General features: G+C 39.6%; 1 protein-coding gene across 2 annotated transcripts in view; it reads right to left on the bottom strand.

Annotated features, from left to right (window-relative positions):
• The window catches only part of Ank2 (ankyrin 2), a 520,770-nt gene that overhangs the window by 359,656 nt on the left and 145,556 nt on the right, over positions 1-15,558 (bottom strand). Inside the window, exon 2 of one of the 2 annotated variants that reach the window (XM_041659266.1) lies at positions 11,018-11,078. The exons of the other annotated variant lie outside the window; for it this stretch is intronic. Coding sequence (XP_041515200.1) covers positions 11,018-11,038 — 21 coding nt within the window. The 5' untranslated portion in view covers positions 11,039-11,078. The remainder of the gene's footprint in view (positions 1-11,017; positions 11,079-15,558) is intronic. 2 annotated transcript variants of the gene reach the window in all.

The following is a 15,558-nucleotide window of genomic DNA, read 5'->3' as shown; positions in this document are numbered from 1 at the left end:
TCTCTAGGCAAGGATGACCTGAAGTCCTGCCTCTGTCTTCTTGAAGGGGACTGGGGATTGACCCAGGGCTTTCTACATGCTGAGCCAGCATTGTACCAACTCAGCTACATGGAATGTTTTAGTTAGTAAGTTGCAAAAAATTTCATGACACTAAATTTCTCTTTAAACTACTTTGGTGTGTGTGTGGGCGTGTGTGTGTGTGTGAGCGTGTGTGGGTTTAATTCGTAGATTTTCCATAATTTAGATAATGACTTATTATGTTGACTGTCTTGCAATTTAAGTCACTATAATTATAAGTCAGATATTAATTCCCTTATCTTAGTAATTTATTTACTATTGTGCACATGCAAGAGGCGGAAGAGTCACGCAAGGTGTCCACATGGAGGTCAGAGGGCAGCTCTGTACCGTCGGTTCTCTCCATCCACCACGCGTTCCCAAGACTGAACACTAGCTTCCAGCCTGTCCTGGTGGCACGGTTACCTCCTGAGCAATCTTACCAGTCTGTTTTTGCAAACCAGTTTTCCCACCAAGAGTAGCCAGAATGTGCACAGGTTATCTAACGTGAATGTTAGCCACTAACACACAACTCAAACCTTTTGCTGTTTCAGAAGCTCTACAAAGCTGCTAAACATCAATATAACCACTTTGTAATTTAATTTAAAGACTAATTTGCATATATCACCCTTTTATTTTTTACACCGACGCTTGAGAGTACTGTCGTTTGAACCCTTAAAGCAGAGCTGTGACTAAAACAGTTCAAAACAGGAAGTTGAGCATTTTGCTGTATTGCTTCCCAGATTCCTCTTTTCTTTTTATTCTGGTGTCTAGTAACAGAATAATGAGAATGACCAGGATTCTTCCAATTGCTGTACTCAGGACATTACTTAATGCTCATCTTTCAGTTCCCATTTGATTGCTTTTACTGTTCAAATTCTAACGCATGGCCCTTTGGGGTACCTAAAATGAACAGTCTAACTCTGAAGTCGTTATGAATTGTTGTTGAAGATCTAATTCCTATTAAGCAGTGTCTATCTCATGTTGTTTTTACCCAAATTAATTACCCTCCTCCCTCCAGGTGCCATGAATTGAACCCAGGGCTTTACACACTATAGGCAATCAATTTACCACTGATCACACCTTAAAAAAAAATAAAAGAAAAAAGAAAAGGAAAAAGAAAAGCTGTCAACATTATCCTTATTTATGTTTATGTTTTATTTATGTTTATGTTTCTCTCTCTGTGTGTGTATGTGTCTGTGTGTGTGGAGGGGCGTGTAAGTACCCATGGAAACCAAAGAGAGTGTTCCATTCCCAGGAGTTGGAGTCACAGGCAAATATGAATTACGCAGTGCAGATGCTGGGAGCTCAGTTTTGGGTCCTGTGGAGAAGCAGCCTGGCTCTTAACGACTCAGCCGCATCTCCAGATCCTGTGTTTTCTTTTTAAAGTCTAGTAAAAACAACTTGTCTTTATAACAAGAAGAAAACAAAGCAAAAACAAACAGCTACCACTTCGAATTAGAATCAATTCACTCTTCTTCCTGTCACATCTCAGGTTTGGCTAAGTCGCTGTCAGTCATTTGCAATCAGAGATGTTTTTTCTGGGGTTTGCTTGTTTATTTGTTTGTTTGTTTGGGGTGCTGGTGATGAACCCAGAACCTCACGCAGGGTAGTATGTGTTCACAAACTGATCTGTCCCATCCTAAACCATTTTTACAATTTTGTTGATTCTTACCTTCAACATTGATCTTGCACTGTCTGAAGTTATTCATGCATGAAGTAGATCAACATTGGACTTTTTCATATTCAAGTAGGCTCTTGACAAACCCTTTGCTCAAAACAACAAACTTGGGTATGTAAGGTAGCTCAACAGATAAAATCACTCGACACACAGGCCTGGTGACCGACTGAAATCAATACCCAGATTGCAGATAAGGATGGAAGGAAAGAAGCCAATTCCACAAACTTGTGCTCTGACCTTCAAACTGTTGTTATATGTGCAGTCCCCAACCACACACATCATACACACATAGAGACAGAGATGATAGATAGATAGATAGATAGATAGATAGATAGATAGATAGATAGATGATAGATAGATTGATAGATAAATGATAATAGATAGATAGATAGATAGATAGATAGATAGACAGACGATAGATAGATAGATAGATAGATAGATAGATAGATAGATAGATAATTTTAAATAACTAACTTATCCTATGTCTGACTATCATACCAGGATCAACTTCAAACACTGCTCAGTATAACTGAATTATTCATTTTGCACACCATTATTGTTAATTCTTGACTTGAACAAAAGGCAATAAATGTCAATGCTATGTGACATTTGGCAATGAAAAGGTAATACATTTTTCTCAGCTGCCATGGTAACAAACATTTCAGCATAGGCACAAATAGAGGGACTAGCAAAGAAATGTATTTTAAATTCTACTCGAGAGTGCTAAACACAGCAGTGAAATTCCAAATTGTCCATCAAACTGCCTAGCTAGGCTAAATCAGATAACCCTTCTCAATCCTTTTCATAGACTTCATGCAGGTAGTAGGCAACCCAGTTCCACACTGAGTTGTTGTGCTGCTTAATTTTATGTCACTTCGATACAGGCTAGAGTCATCTGAGAGGAGGGAAGCCCATTTGAGAAAACGCCTCCATAATAGTGGGCTGTAAGCAAGCCTGAATGGCATTTTCTTAATTGGTAATGGATGGGGGAGGGCCCAGCCCATTGTGGGTGGAGCCATCCCTCAGCTGGTAGTTCTGAGTTCTAAAATAAAGCAGATTGAGCAAGCCATAGGGACCAAGTCAGGAAGCAGCACTCCTCCATGGCCTCTGCATCATCTCCTGCCTCCATGTTTCTGCCTTGTTTGAGTCCTGTCTTGACTTTCTTCCAAAGACGATGAACAGTGATGTGGAAGTGTATGCTGAATAAACCCTTTCCTCCCCTAGTGGCTTTGGTCATGGTGTTTCATTACAGCAATAGTAACCCTCACACAGACAAGCATCAGGAATAGATATTAGGCTATATAAAAAGATAACTAACCAATCATGCATGAATGTTGCAGGTGTCGGCACAGTGTGTTAGAATATAGACCTACTCAAATATCATTCCCTTTCCAAAAATCCTCCCCCAAAATAATTAGCCTCTCCTTGGAGCTTCCATTTAAGGGGTACAAAGGTCCTAGGGCTGGGTACAGGACCAAGATCAGCCAGAGCAATCTTTCAATTTCATTCCCTGCAGTACTTAATTAAAAAGAACGTTAGAACCTTTGAAGTCATCCACCCATTTTGCTTCTGTATTTATCAATACAAGAAACTGAGTTTAGGCTGCCTGTCATTGTCCAAGGCCACAGTGCTAGCCAGTATTGGAGCTGATGCTAGCAGCCATCTTGTGGTTTCTAGACAGTTCTCTCGCTCTGCTGCCAGTCAGATAACAGTTCCCAGGCTGACACACCCAAGGGCAAAGATGCTGTGCTGAATTGCTATAAACCGAAGCGCTATGTGTAGAAGATCATGCTATTTGACACTTAGCCATGAAAGCCTAATATATTTTTCTTAGCTGCCATGGCAACAAACATTTAAGCATAAGCCCAAATAGAGGAAGTAAGAATGAATTGCCTTTTATAATCTTTTCAAAATATACAAGCGCTAAGATGAAATGAAGCATGCTTGTGATCCCAGCACTTGAGTGAGGAGAATTGGATGTCAAGGCCAGCCAGCCTCTGCTACATAGTGATTTCAAGGCCAGTCTAGACCAAACAAGTCCTTATTTCAAAACAACTGGAAATAAAAAAAGATAACTTGGATAAATGGCATCTCATAAACCTCAAAATGATTTCCTCATAATAGCAAATTATAAAACTAAAATAATAAAGAAATCTATTGCAGATAAATGTTCCATAAGATTACATATAGAATTCCCTTGGATTAATAACCCATAAAAAATTCTGCTGATAGCATGTGTGTAAATAGTTACGGTTCTTAGAAATTCCTGCTTTTCAATATAAATTTTGACTAGTTAATACTTGAAATTAAGCGCAATATTAAACAGAAAATGGGAGATGGAGCAGAAGAGCACATCCTTGATCCTCAAATGTGTGTGTGTGTGTGTGTGTGTACTAAGAGTTAAAGAAGACCTACAGAATGACCACAGCAATGCACTGGGTACGATCTCCCCATGGCAAGAGGAAAATAAACAAGGGAATGTCTCCTTTGTGTTAATCTACACATTACTCATAAGGAATATGGGAATGTTCAAATTATATTTCTACAGATGAAAATAAAGGATGTTTGATGTTATTAAAGACCCACAGCCAAGCACCGGGCTGAGCTCCTGCAGTTCAGCTAAAGAGAGGGAGGAGGAGAGATCATTTGACTAAGGGGGAGTGGTCAAGAGCATGATGGGGAAATCCACAGAGACAGCTAACCTGAACTAGTGGGAGCTGCCAGCTGGGGAATATGCATGGGACCAAACTAAACCTTCTGGATGTGGGTGATAGTTACGTGGCTTGATTTGCTGAGGGGGGGAGGGGGAGGGCTGGTGGTGGCACCAGGACCTATCCCAGGTGCATGAACCAGCTTTTTGGAGCCCATTCCCTACGGTGGGATACTTTGCTCAGCCTTGATATGGAGGGGAGGGGCTTGACCCTGCCTTGAGTTGCTATGCCAGACTTTGACTCCCCAAGGAAGGCCTTACCCCCTCTGAGGAGTGGATGGAGGATGAGAAGGGGGAGGTAAAAAGTGGGGAAGTAAGGGGAACTGGAATTGGTATGTAAAATGATATTAATGTCTCGTATCCCTACATGCATACCGACAGACTTCTCTCTTCGTGGGAGTGTTATACCAGCAGAATTCTGCCGGATACGTCTTTATGGAAATGAAAGAATCCCAAGCAAAACTGTTCTCAGCACATTCAAGGTTTGGCTCGTCTGTTCATCAAAAGGAACTAAGTATGAAAGGCCCCCATAGCAGATTTCTCCTTGGGTGTTTTCTTTTCTTTGTCTATCTGTCTTTCTGTTTGTTTGTTTGTTTGTTTGTTTTCAGAGACAGGGTTTCTCTTTAGCTTTGTAGCCTGTCCTGGAACTTACTCTGTAGACAAACAGGCCTTGAACTCACAGAGATTCACCTGTCTCTGCCTCCCAAGTGCTGGGATTAAAGGCGTGCGCCACCACTACCTGACCTTTGCTTTTTGTTTAACATCATTTCAGAATATTCATCAAAAAAGAGAAAAATATTTTGAACTAAAAGCATTTTCTGTTTTTTGCACAATAACCAATTAAACAGAAATATGTTTAGCTCTCTTTCTTCAGAAGCTTAAGCTATTTTTCTATTTTAAATAGTGTTCCTACTATTTGGCTCTCACACCATCTTTCCTGTTCTTTAACCTGAATGAGCTGGCAGAAATACCTAGAGTGAGGCAAGTAAGCTTCTCTCTGGTGCCACTGGCAGCAGAATGGGAAAATGACAGTGTGATACTTTGTTTTAGACATATTAATCATAGTACATGTTTTATCACAATAAAAAGTTATGTTAAGTTATCATGGTGGCACACATGGTACTGAGCTAACATGGTGGTACACACAGTACTGAGCTAACATGGTGGTACACACGGTACTGAGCTAACATGGTGGTACACATCTGGAACAGAGCCAGCATGGTGGCACAAACGGTACTGAGCCAGCTTAGTGGTACACATGGTACTGAGCCAGTTTGGTGGTGCACACGGTACTGAGCCAGTTTGGTGCTACACATGGAACTAAACCAGGTAGCACCCACTGAATCCCAGCACTGAAGAGGCTAAGGGAAGAGGATCATAAACCCAAGTCTGAGCTATACAGTGAGACCCTGCCTCATAAAACACAAGGCAAATGCTGACTTTATAAGCAAGAGTCACATGACAAGGATTTATGGTAAACCCAGCATCCCTCCGGGTGGATGCTGATGTACATCCTCTCAGAGCCAGGCATTCTGTGAAATTCTTTAGCTGTAAAGACTTGCTGTATTGCTCACTCTGACTTATTGAGAAGATGCTAAATATTTGCGTCTGGATTTCAAACCATATTCATAAATCACTCGCTCCCACCTGGCCTCACATGTATACAGAGCTTAGCCAACAACACACTTTTAGACAATTATACAGGTGTCCATTGAGAAAAGTTAATAGACTTAGAGATGCACAGATGTAATCAATCTCAGAGCCTGAGTAATTAAACCCATCCAATCAATCAATCTTAACCTGTGGATGATCTAAAGTAAGAATCAGGTCACTCCTCCTTCCTTTCCCATATATCTAATGCATATACCCTTTATTTACACACCAAATTAAAAAACTGTGTGAAATTTTAAAATGCGTGAAATTTCAGAATGATTTTTATTATATTACTAAAACAAATAATATTTTATTTGCTTGTACTTTCCCATTATTTTTATCCATTCATCTCCTGCGAATCCACTTTTGTTGATTCATTCAACTTTTCCACCTCACTGATGACCTACAACTTGTCCAGTTTGATTTTTCCCTCTCTGTAGATTTTGTTTGACTCAGCAGAAAATAAAAATAAAATGTTAGCAAAGAGAAAGCCAAAACCCTGAGTGACACAGTGCACAGTCGGCGGTGCGACCCCAAGGCTCACAGAAAGAATGTAAGTTCAGCTGAGCATCAAAAGATTAAGATTGAAATCAGGTTGATCACCTTTGGTCCCGAAATCTAAGATTTGAAATGCTCCCAAATCCAAGGTTTAAAGATCTGGTGGAAAATACTTCATCAGGAAGCTTTGTTCTGTGCACAAAATTAGTAAAAAGTATTGTGTTAGTTAGCTGCCCTCTGGGTACACATACGTTAAAAAGCCAACACTAAATAATAAACCAAACTCTTCAAATCACAAAGATTTTGGCTTGGGTGTCTGTTAATTATTATAAATCATTTTTGGAACACAAACAGGTATTTCCAACTCTCTTTAAAGGGAGGCACACAGGAGGGTTGTTTTTAAACAGCTTTCAAACACTGCCTCTAAGATCTGTCAGAAGTATATTGCCCTCCAAATATTATTCTCCTAAAGTGAGGAAGACAGAGGATAATTGGTTCCTTTTGAAGTCTCAGTATTTGGCTACTTATACTGGACAGAAATTCGTGCATTCAAATCTGGGAAGTTCAACATATTTTAATGAATAATTTCCAATGCACTGGTTCCTTGACCAAAAGTTACGTTGGGTTATTTCAAGTACCTTTTCGTCCATCTGCAAAATCCTTCTGTCTCCTTCTGCTGGCTCCCACACACCCATGAAGCACACACTTATTCCCTGTCTGCAATGAGTGTGCCCTGCTTTTGAGTCTCACTCAAGAGTAGCTCTTGGGAACTGGAGGACACGATGCCCTGTGGAGCTAAATAAAGGCTTCCCTGAGATGGGCACTTCCTATAAGTTTCGCGACACTTACAATTATTTGAGGTGCTCAAAAGCACTTTCTGAAAACTGTTAATATTTGATAACATATTCTTTGCACCATTGAGCAACCACAGCTGATGGAAGCAAAATGAAGAGAGCCAGATGCATGCTGAGGAGGGCATGAACTCTTCCATGAAATTCCTATTTCTGGTTTCACTCCTCTGATCAGGCTAAAGTCATACTTTCCTCCTATGTTTTGTTCTAAGTATGCTGCAGACTCAGGACTCGGAGACTTCTGTGATTCATATAAGTCCGTGGGAAAGTCCTTCTAATACGCCCCAAAGGGACATACATATTTGGTTATTTGTTTGCAAAATCAGTGAAGAATTTGGTTGGCAAGTCACACAGATCTTGCTCTTGTTCCTTGTCTAATCATAAGACCAACACAGTAGCTCATCACTAGTTCCTCTTAGACTACCTAACAGACAGGAGTTACGTAAATGAATTGTGAGCCAAGGGAACGACTTTTGTTTTGAGAAAGTCATTAATAAACTCGTTAAAACTCTACTACAAACCACAATCCCAGAGAACTTAGACAACAATGAGGACCCTAAGAGAGATGTACATAGATCTAATCTACATGGGAAGTAGAAAAAGACAAGATCTCCTGAGTAAATTGGGAGCATGGGGACCTTAGAGGAGGTCTGGAGGGAGGAGGGGAGAGGCAGAGAAAAATGTAGAGCTCAATAAAAATCAATAAAAAAAATCTGAAAAAAAACTTCATTTCTTTCATCAGATTCCTATGTTTTCTTTTTCACTTTGTCTGTGTAGATGTTCATGTGGGGGGGGGTGTACATGTTCCTCTGTGAGTGTGCACATGTTCGTGTGTACACATGCATGCACATCCACAGTCATCCATTGGCCAGAAGTTGATATTGCACCTTTCTCAATCATCTCTCCACCTTATTTTTTTGAGACAGCATCTTCACTGAATCTGGACCTTGCCAATGCAGCTGGACTGGCTGGCCAGTGACCCTCTGACCTTACCAATGCAGCTGGACTGGCTGGCCAGTGACCCTCTAATTTCCACCTGTCAGTGTCCTCTTGCACTGGGATCAAAGCACACGGTTCTGGGCTGAAGTTACTAGTGTCAGTGGTGTGGCACCAGCAGTGATGGTGACGGAACTGAAGTCTTGGTGCATGCATGACAAACACTCTACCATCCAAGCTCTCATCCCAGTCCCTGCTTTTTCTGGATTCTCTTATACACAGCTTCACAACAAAGGGTTGGGGTCCCAGGTACAATAAAGAAAAATTTATCATAGAATAAATACTTTTCTTTGAAAGGTCTATTCTTTTTCTGTTTGTAAGAGTAGGTGGTGATCTTTAGCTTACCAAATTTTTAATTTATCTTTTTTTCCACAACAAAGAAAGAACACATTTTAATGAAGATTGTGAATGCCTTTAACCCCAAACAGCAGGAAAAAATAAGAAATAAGAGTATTATTTTCTCTAGTCACAAAAACTAGATGTAAAATACAATTACAGTGTCATAGAGATGCTACATCTAATTATATTTAATGAGAAAACTATGAGCTCCCATTTGATTTGTTGGTTAGAAATACTTAAATCAATCAAGACAAACAAATCTAATTCTATCATTATTAGCAACGATGTATGTGCTTCGGGAGAAAATAATCACATAAAATGAACAGTTTGCAAGATGTAGTTACCTAAAGTTCAAACAGATTATTCATGGGTAGAAGGAAAGGTCAATGTCCCATTACTTCGGCACATGTCTCAAGGACTGCATCTGATTTATGTTTAAAGATACAAACTGGCATATTGACTTTTAGGTGAAAATTTTTGGTTATCATGAGTAAACAAACAAAAAAAAGGTGTATCAATGACCATGTCAGTATAGACTACCCTACTCCCTAATGGAGGAAAAATTTAATCTTTGATATTTTCTTCCAGTTCTTACATGTTAAGTAGGCCTTTTAAAAAAGACATCTGAAATATATCAATGATATATCTGGACCACCTGGTTTCACACTTAACCGTCTTAATTATTTTAATTTCCTCTTACTGCCTTCTTCTGTATAACTAGACTAGACTTCACACTAAACATAGATTCTAATGTGGAAATCAGGGACATAGATCTAAAGTTTAGGTCCTAAACAGAGGTCAAGGACACAAGCCAGAACTGAGAGACGTCTCCCGTGGAAAGGGAAGCATAGGATGAAGGGATAAAGCTCCCCTACTCAGTGAGACAGCCTTCCAAAATCAGTTCCCGCAGAACAGTTAAGAAAAGGTCATTCCCAAAGTCACCACAAATCCCTCAACTGCCCCACGGGACTCTCTCCAGCTCTAACCCACCACTCACACTGGGAAGCCTCGCTTGCTTGTACTTCAAGAAAATGAAATGATATTATTAGATCCTTCTACAAACACTATTAGTCATCAAACAAGACAGAGTGCTGTCTACCCTCCCTGAAAAGAGCCCACGTGGAACGGTGTTCTCTCATTAGCAACAATAATAAAGCTCTTCAAGAACTGTGTATAAAGCAATGCAAAGTATAGAAATTTATTCTAATTAAATGTCATCTTCCAAAGAGCATAAACATTTCAGCGTGAAGTTATTTCCTAAACCTTTTTTTCTTTCAAACACGGCCTCAGACAATGCCTCCTCAGTGGTCAAACTTTTACAAGAGAATTTCTCAGCAAAACTGGAAGTTCTTTAAAATGGTAATTTTTATTTTAAAAAAAGGAACAGATCTTTTCTCCTCTTCTGTATCTCTGACATCATCTTGCCATTTGTGCTTAGTTATTAACCTTGCGTGAAGGGATAACACATACTTTTTAGTAACCAAAACACCACGGCTACAAATGCTGTGACATCATACACCTAGCCTGATAGTTTATAATGTAGATTTTTTTTTCTCTGTAATGAGATTGAGATAGTTTCTACAATATTTTGAAGATTACTTCTAGAGAGAAAAATTCTCCTGGATATGATCATGCCTTTTAAAAAGAACATAATTCCAAACACCACATGTGTGATGCCCCAGAGTGAGGAATTTCACACCCTGTGCTTCCTCCATGTGATATGTTCTCTGTTTCCCTATATTTTCTTTATCAAAAAAAACAACTTCTGTGCACGTATTTCTTCCCCTGGAGAATTCTCCATATGGATGCACTCTGAGTTAATTATACAAAAATCAAATACCCCTTAAAGCAATGAAAGCTGTCATTCTGAAGACAGTTTGGCCCCATAAAATAAACCCTAAGAACAGAACTGAGAACTGAGTACGGAATAAATCCCAGTGTGACCTGTTCTACCTATTACAGTCAGACATCTTCCTCCTGCATTTCCCAGAAATGAGGCTTGAGGAAAAGACGGTTTCCCTTTCCATCCCCACATAACATTATAATTGATAATAACTGCTCCAACACAGAAAAAGGGATCATCGTACTTACTTTCTTCATAATTTAAAATGATTAATGATATATCTTTATATCTGATTCACAAGATTTTCAAGCAAAGGAGTAGTGAGTTATATTCTAACCCCCATGTTCTTTGGATCGGATTCTTTTAAAATAACATTAAAATACCAAAAGTACCTTTTGCAACATGGTTGTCATTTGAAATGTCAGTTCTTCATGTCCCTGATCAGTTACTTACCTAAAAGGAGAAGAAAAGAGAAAACATTAGAAGTTTGGAATCATATGTCATTAACAGTAGTTAGATTTGAACTAAAAGTAAGTTCGCAGTGCACACTGAGACAACTCTTTCTAATGCAAAAGACGAAAACAAAACCATTATTTCAAGTACTCAAAAAAGCAGACAAAATATAATATAAAAATAGCATATAATACGCCAGAGGCATAAATTCCAGAATATATGAGAATTTCCATCATTATGTGAATTGCTAGGGGAATGATTGAGGGGATTATGAGCAATGGAAATATTTGTGTTTACTCATACAAATGGTTCTCGGCTTTAGTTTAGTAAGCCACACGGAGCCATATATCTTGATTAACACTTGGCTCACTTCTATGCACCCAAAAATATGTTAATTTCACTTAAATAAAAACTGTTAGGTAGCCAATTCTGTTACTTTCATGCTTGTTGTTCACTTTACAGTGTACTACAGAAAATTCAAACCTTACTGTTGAAGCACTCTAACAATTGAACTCTAGAAAAATTGAAATCTCCTATTCCACTGTTTAAATTCAACACTGCTTTTCCTCACTCGTTTCCCTTCAAATCTATGAGTATTTCTATGTGTTCCCTTATAAACCTGATACATAAACTTCCACAGCATGTGATCAGTCCACCATGCTGTATTCCACATTCTACACAACCTGCATGTCACTATTTACGATTTGTATGTGTGTGACATAACTGTGTGCATGTGTATATGTATACGCCCTTTCCTGCACATGTGGTGGCCAGGGCAGGACACCGGGTGTCTTTCTCTACTGCTCTCTGACTAACTGCCTTGAGACGGAGTCTCTCACTGAACTACATGTCTCCATTTTGACTAGGCTTGCTGACAGTGAGCTTTGGGGAGCCTACCTCATCCCAATTTTTCTTTTCATTCTTTGAGAATTTCACACATGCGATATGATCATATACATCACACATACTTAACTCCCCTCCCTGACTCCCCTTAAACCTCCTTCCCTTCTTAACTTTTTTTTTTTTTTGATAACTCAGTGCTGCTCATGTGTGCATAGTTTGGAGGCCATCCACTGGAGCACTGGAAATCTTACCACGACTCCCAGCCCTAGTTCTGAGGTTACAAGAACCAACACACAGCCATGCCTGGCTATTCTGAGTGCTGGGGATTCCAACTCAGGTGCTCACACTTCGACAGCAAGTGTTCTCATTGAGTATCTACTCTGCCCACCATGCATCTCATTTTAATGTGTGCAAATCTGGGCACTAAGCTGCTACTGAAGAGTTTATCCAGCCATGATCTTTACAATGATCATATAGAGCAGTGGTTCTCAGCCTTCCTAATGCTGCAACCATTTTATACAGCTCTTCATGCTGTGGCGACCCCCAACTGTAAGACTATCTCCATTGCCACTTCCTAACTGTACTTTTGCCACCGCTCTGAATCATACTGTGAATATCTGTGTCTTAGGTGATCTCTGTAGAAGGGCCCTTTGACCCCTCCAGTGGGGGCGCTACCCACGGGAAGAGAGTCACTGATTTAGATGCTGACTGATGTGTGCTGAACTATCTGGCAGGGTGCAGGTCATTATTCTTTTCTTAATTTTCCAGGAATTATTTTATGTGTATGGGTGTTTGTCCTGTATATATGTCTGTCCACCACATTTCTTATTTGACTCTTCCTTCTCAGTTTTCCAAAACTATCATATATAATCCATACAGAACCTTTTCCACACCCATTATTATTTCATTCATTTTCTATTACCAATAAAATCTGTCTCATTATGCTTATTACATAAACCATTAGTCCCTGTCTCTTTACTTCGGGTTTATTTTCTTTAGAAAGTTCACAGATTCTTCTATGTTTTTGTCATTTTCTTGATTAATTAATTTTAAAACAATCTTTAAAATTCAGAAGTTCTTCCTGGACTTCCCATATGTGGCTTAACATCATGAAGCAGGCCGACTGAGAGACGCTGAGTGATCTGGTGACAGGGAGGAGACCCAGATAAACCACCGAGAACAATACAAAAGCAAGCTTGGATTCACTGTGCGCATCCATTTGGAAATTGTGCTGCTTGGCACATTATATTCAAATGTTTTATACCTTTTCAGAAGGAGCTTGTATATTCATCAACTTCAATGCTTTTCCTGGACAGAATCTCAAAGAAAACTCACCCCAGAGTCGCATCATTTGACTTCAGGGAAAGCTTTTTCAAGAGTATTTGCCTTGTGAGAGAAAAAAGGACAAAGCCTGTGGGCTGAGGTTTACCAGGAAAGGCCTGGCAAGGCCATCCAACTGGCCCGGCTTCAAGACCTGGCACAGCCTCTTGCTAACTACAGGCCTTGTACAAATTACTGAGCACTGAGCCTCCAGTGTCTGCATGAAACGAAGTTACTTAAAGAATTATGGATAGTAAGTAGGATATGCCTGGCATAAATTAGGCATGCAAACATCAGATATGTATTCTTAAATTGTTAGATATATTGACAGCAGGCTAGGTCTAGGCCCATCCCAGTGCATTTCCCATATATAAACTCCTTTAGTCTCACAATGACCGCGTGACATAGTACACAACTAGTCCATGAGGAGTAAATCTAGTATCTATCTAGTTCACCACAATGAGAATGCAGGGCATGGATGACAGCCACTGCTACTCTAACGCTAAGCCAGTTCTCTCCTTTGCGACCTTCCATCTTCTGTCTCCTTTCCTTTTCCCCAGGAAGACTCAGTCTTTGACACTAAGATTTCCTTGTCATTCGAGGTGGTTAGAAAAGAATGCCTTTACATTTACTAGTGAACAGCATCTATAATCTGCAAACTATCTTTAAAAACCATGTATCCGAACATCTTTCCAACATAATCTCTTTCATTCATCTTGCATCTAGACCACAGCTCCTTCTGTATAAGCAAGCACCTGATCCTATTTTCCTGTACCCTTGATTCACCTCAAAGCATTGTTGTTGTTGTTGCTTGACAAAAGAAATGGCTGCACGTGCTGGTTACTTCCTAGCTCCAGCCCAAGTGCATGTCTTTCTATCTGTGTTTACATTTCCTCCTCTGACCTGCTCTTGTCCTAGGATGCTGCCCCTACAGATGTCATCACATGAGCTCTGCTGCCCACTGAACTCCATCCACTTAGTGTGACCAGTGGGCTGACAAGGCAGCATATTTCTAGATGGAAAGGGAGAGAGATAAAGATACTTATTCATCTGTTCCCTCCTGCTCACACATGACTCTGGCAATGGCGGCATCTCTCTATCACTGCAGTTTCTATCAGATGGTCCCCCACCCATCCTCCAAAGACATGCTTTTCTTACTGCAGTCCTTATTGCCTAGGACTGATGATGGATGTCCTAAGGTAATGTACCACACTCCTTATTGGTTCCTACAATTTGACTACTTTGTATGTTCATTAAAGTTCCTTCAACAATCCTAGCTGAGTCTCTCCGTCTGTTCTTCCTCAGTGAAGGAAAAAGAGGAATGAAGGAGTGTGCTAGAGGAAAGGATACTCCTTGCAGTTACCAAGCTTAACAATGAATGCCAGAATTTTTTAATACATTCATATAATCACGATCTTTCAAATAACATATATTGATTTGGAACTGGCTTTTATTATTCTTATGGACTTTGGCCAAAACAATATATACAAACACACCTCATTTTTTCAAATCTTTCATTAGCATTCCAGAAAATATGCATGCACCATGCCTATTTGATATAGAAAGGAATCCTGTCCATTGCACAACATCTAAAAAATTTGTTTTAAATTTTATTTAATTTATATCTTCAAAAAGATTCCTAAACCTTACAGAAAAGACTCTTTTAGACTTTTAGTCTTAATCAAAATCCTTTCAAATGCTTTGGCTGAAATTGCTGGCTGAGGAGTATGATGTTGGACAGCAATCTTACCTGAGAGCCAGTGGAACAAACTAAGAATTGAGAGACGTGTTATCTACCATTACTTCCTTTATTATAATGTTTGGGATGACTTGAATGTGAACGGTTCCCATAGGCTCATATCTTTGACAGTTAATAGAACTGCTTGGAAGGATGAGGTATGGCGTTGCTGAGGTGTGTCACTGCAGAAGGCCTTTGAGGTTTCAAAAGACTGGCACCATTCTCTGTGTGCACTCTCTGCCTCAGGGCTGTGAATGGAGATGCGAACTCTCAGTGATTCTCTGTTCTACCATTATGAACTCTAACCCTCTAAAACCGTAAGCTCAGTCAACTGGTCTTTTCTGTTTTGTTTTGTTTTTGTTTTGTTTTTTTGTTTTACAAGTTGCCTTGGTAATGGTATTTTATTACAGCAATATAAAAGTGACTAAGACAATGGGTTTTTTTTTAACTCTTTGAGAATTTCATACATGTATACAATGTACTTTGATCCTATTCACTGCACACTCCTCCCCTGCCTCTTTGTTTTATAGCTGTCTTATTTAACATTCACTCACAGTGCATGGGAATCTACACCATACA

This window comes from Microtus oregoni, unplaced genomic scaffold (genome assembly GCF_018167655.1).
Source record: "Microtus oregoni isolate MIOR12 unplaced genomic scaffold, Mior012 000000F_ref0000247, whole genome shotgun sequence".
NCBI classification, from domain to species: domain Eukaryota; kingdom Metazoa; phylum Chordata; class Mammalia; order Rodentia; family Cricetidae; genus Microtus; species Microtus oregoni.
This window is presented reverse-complemented; position numbering and strand designations above follow the sequence as displayed.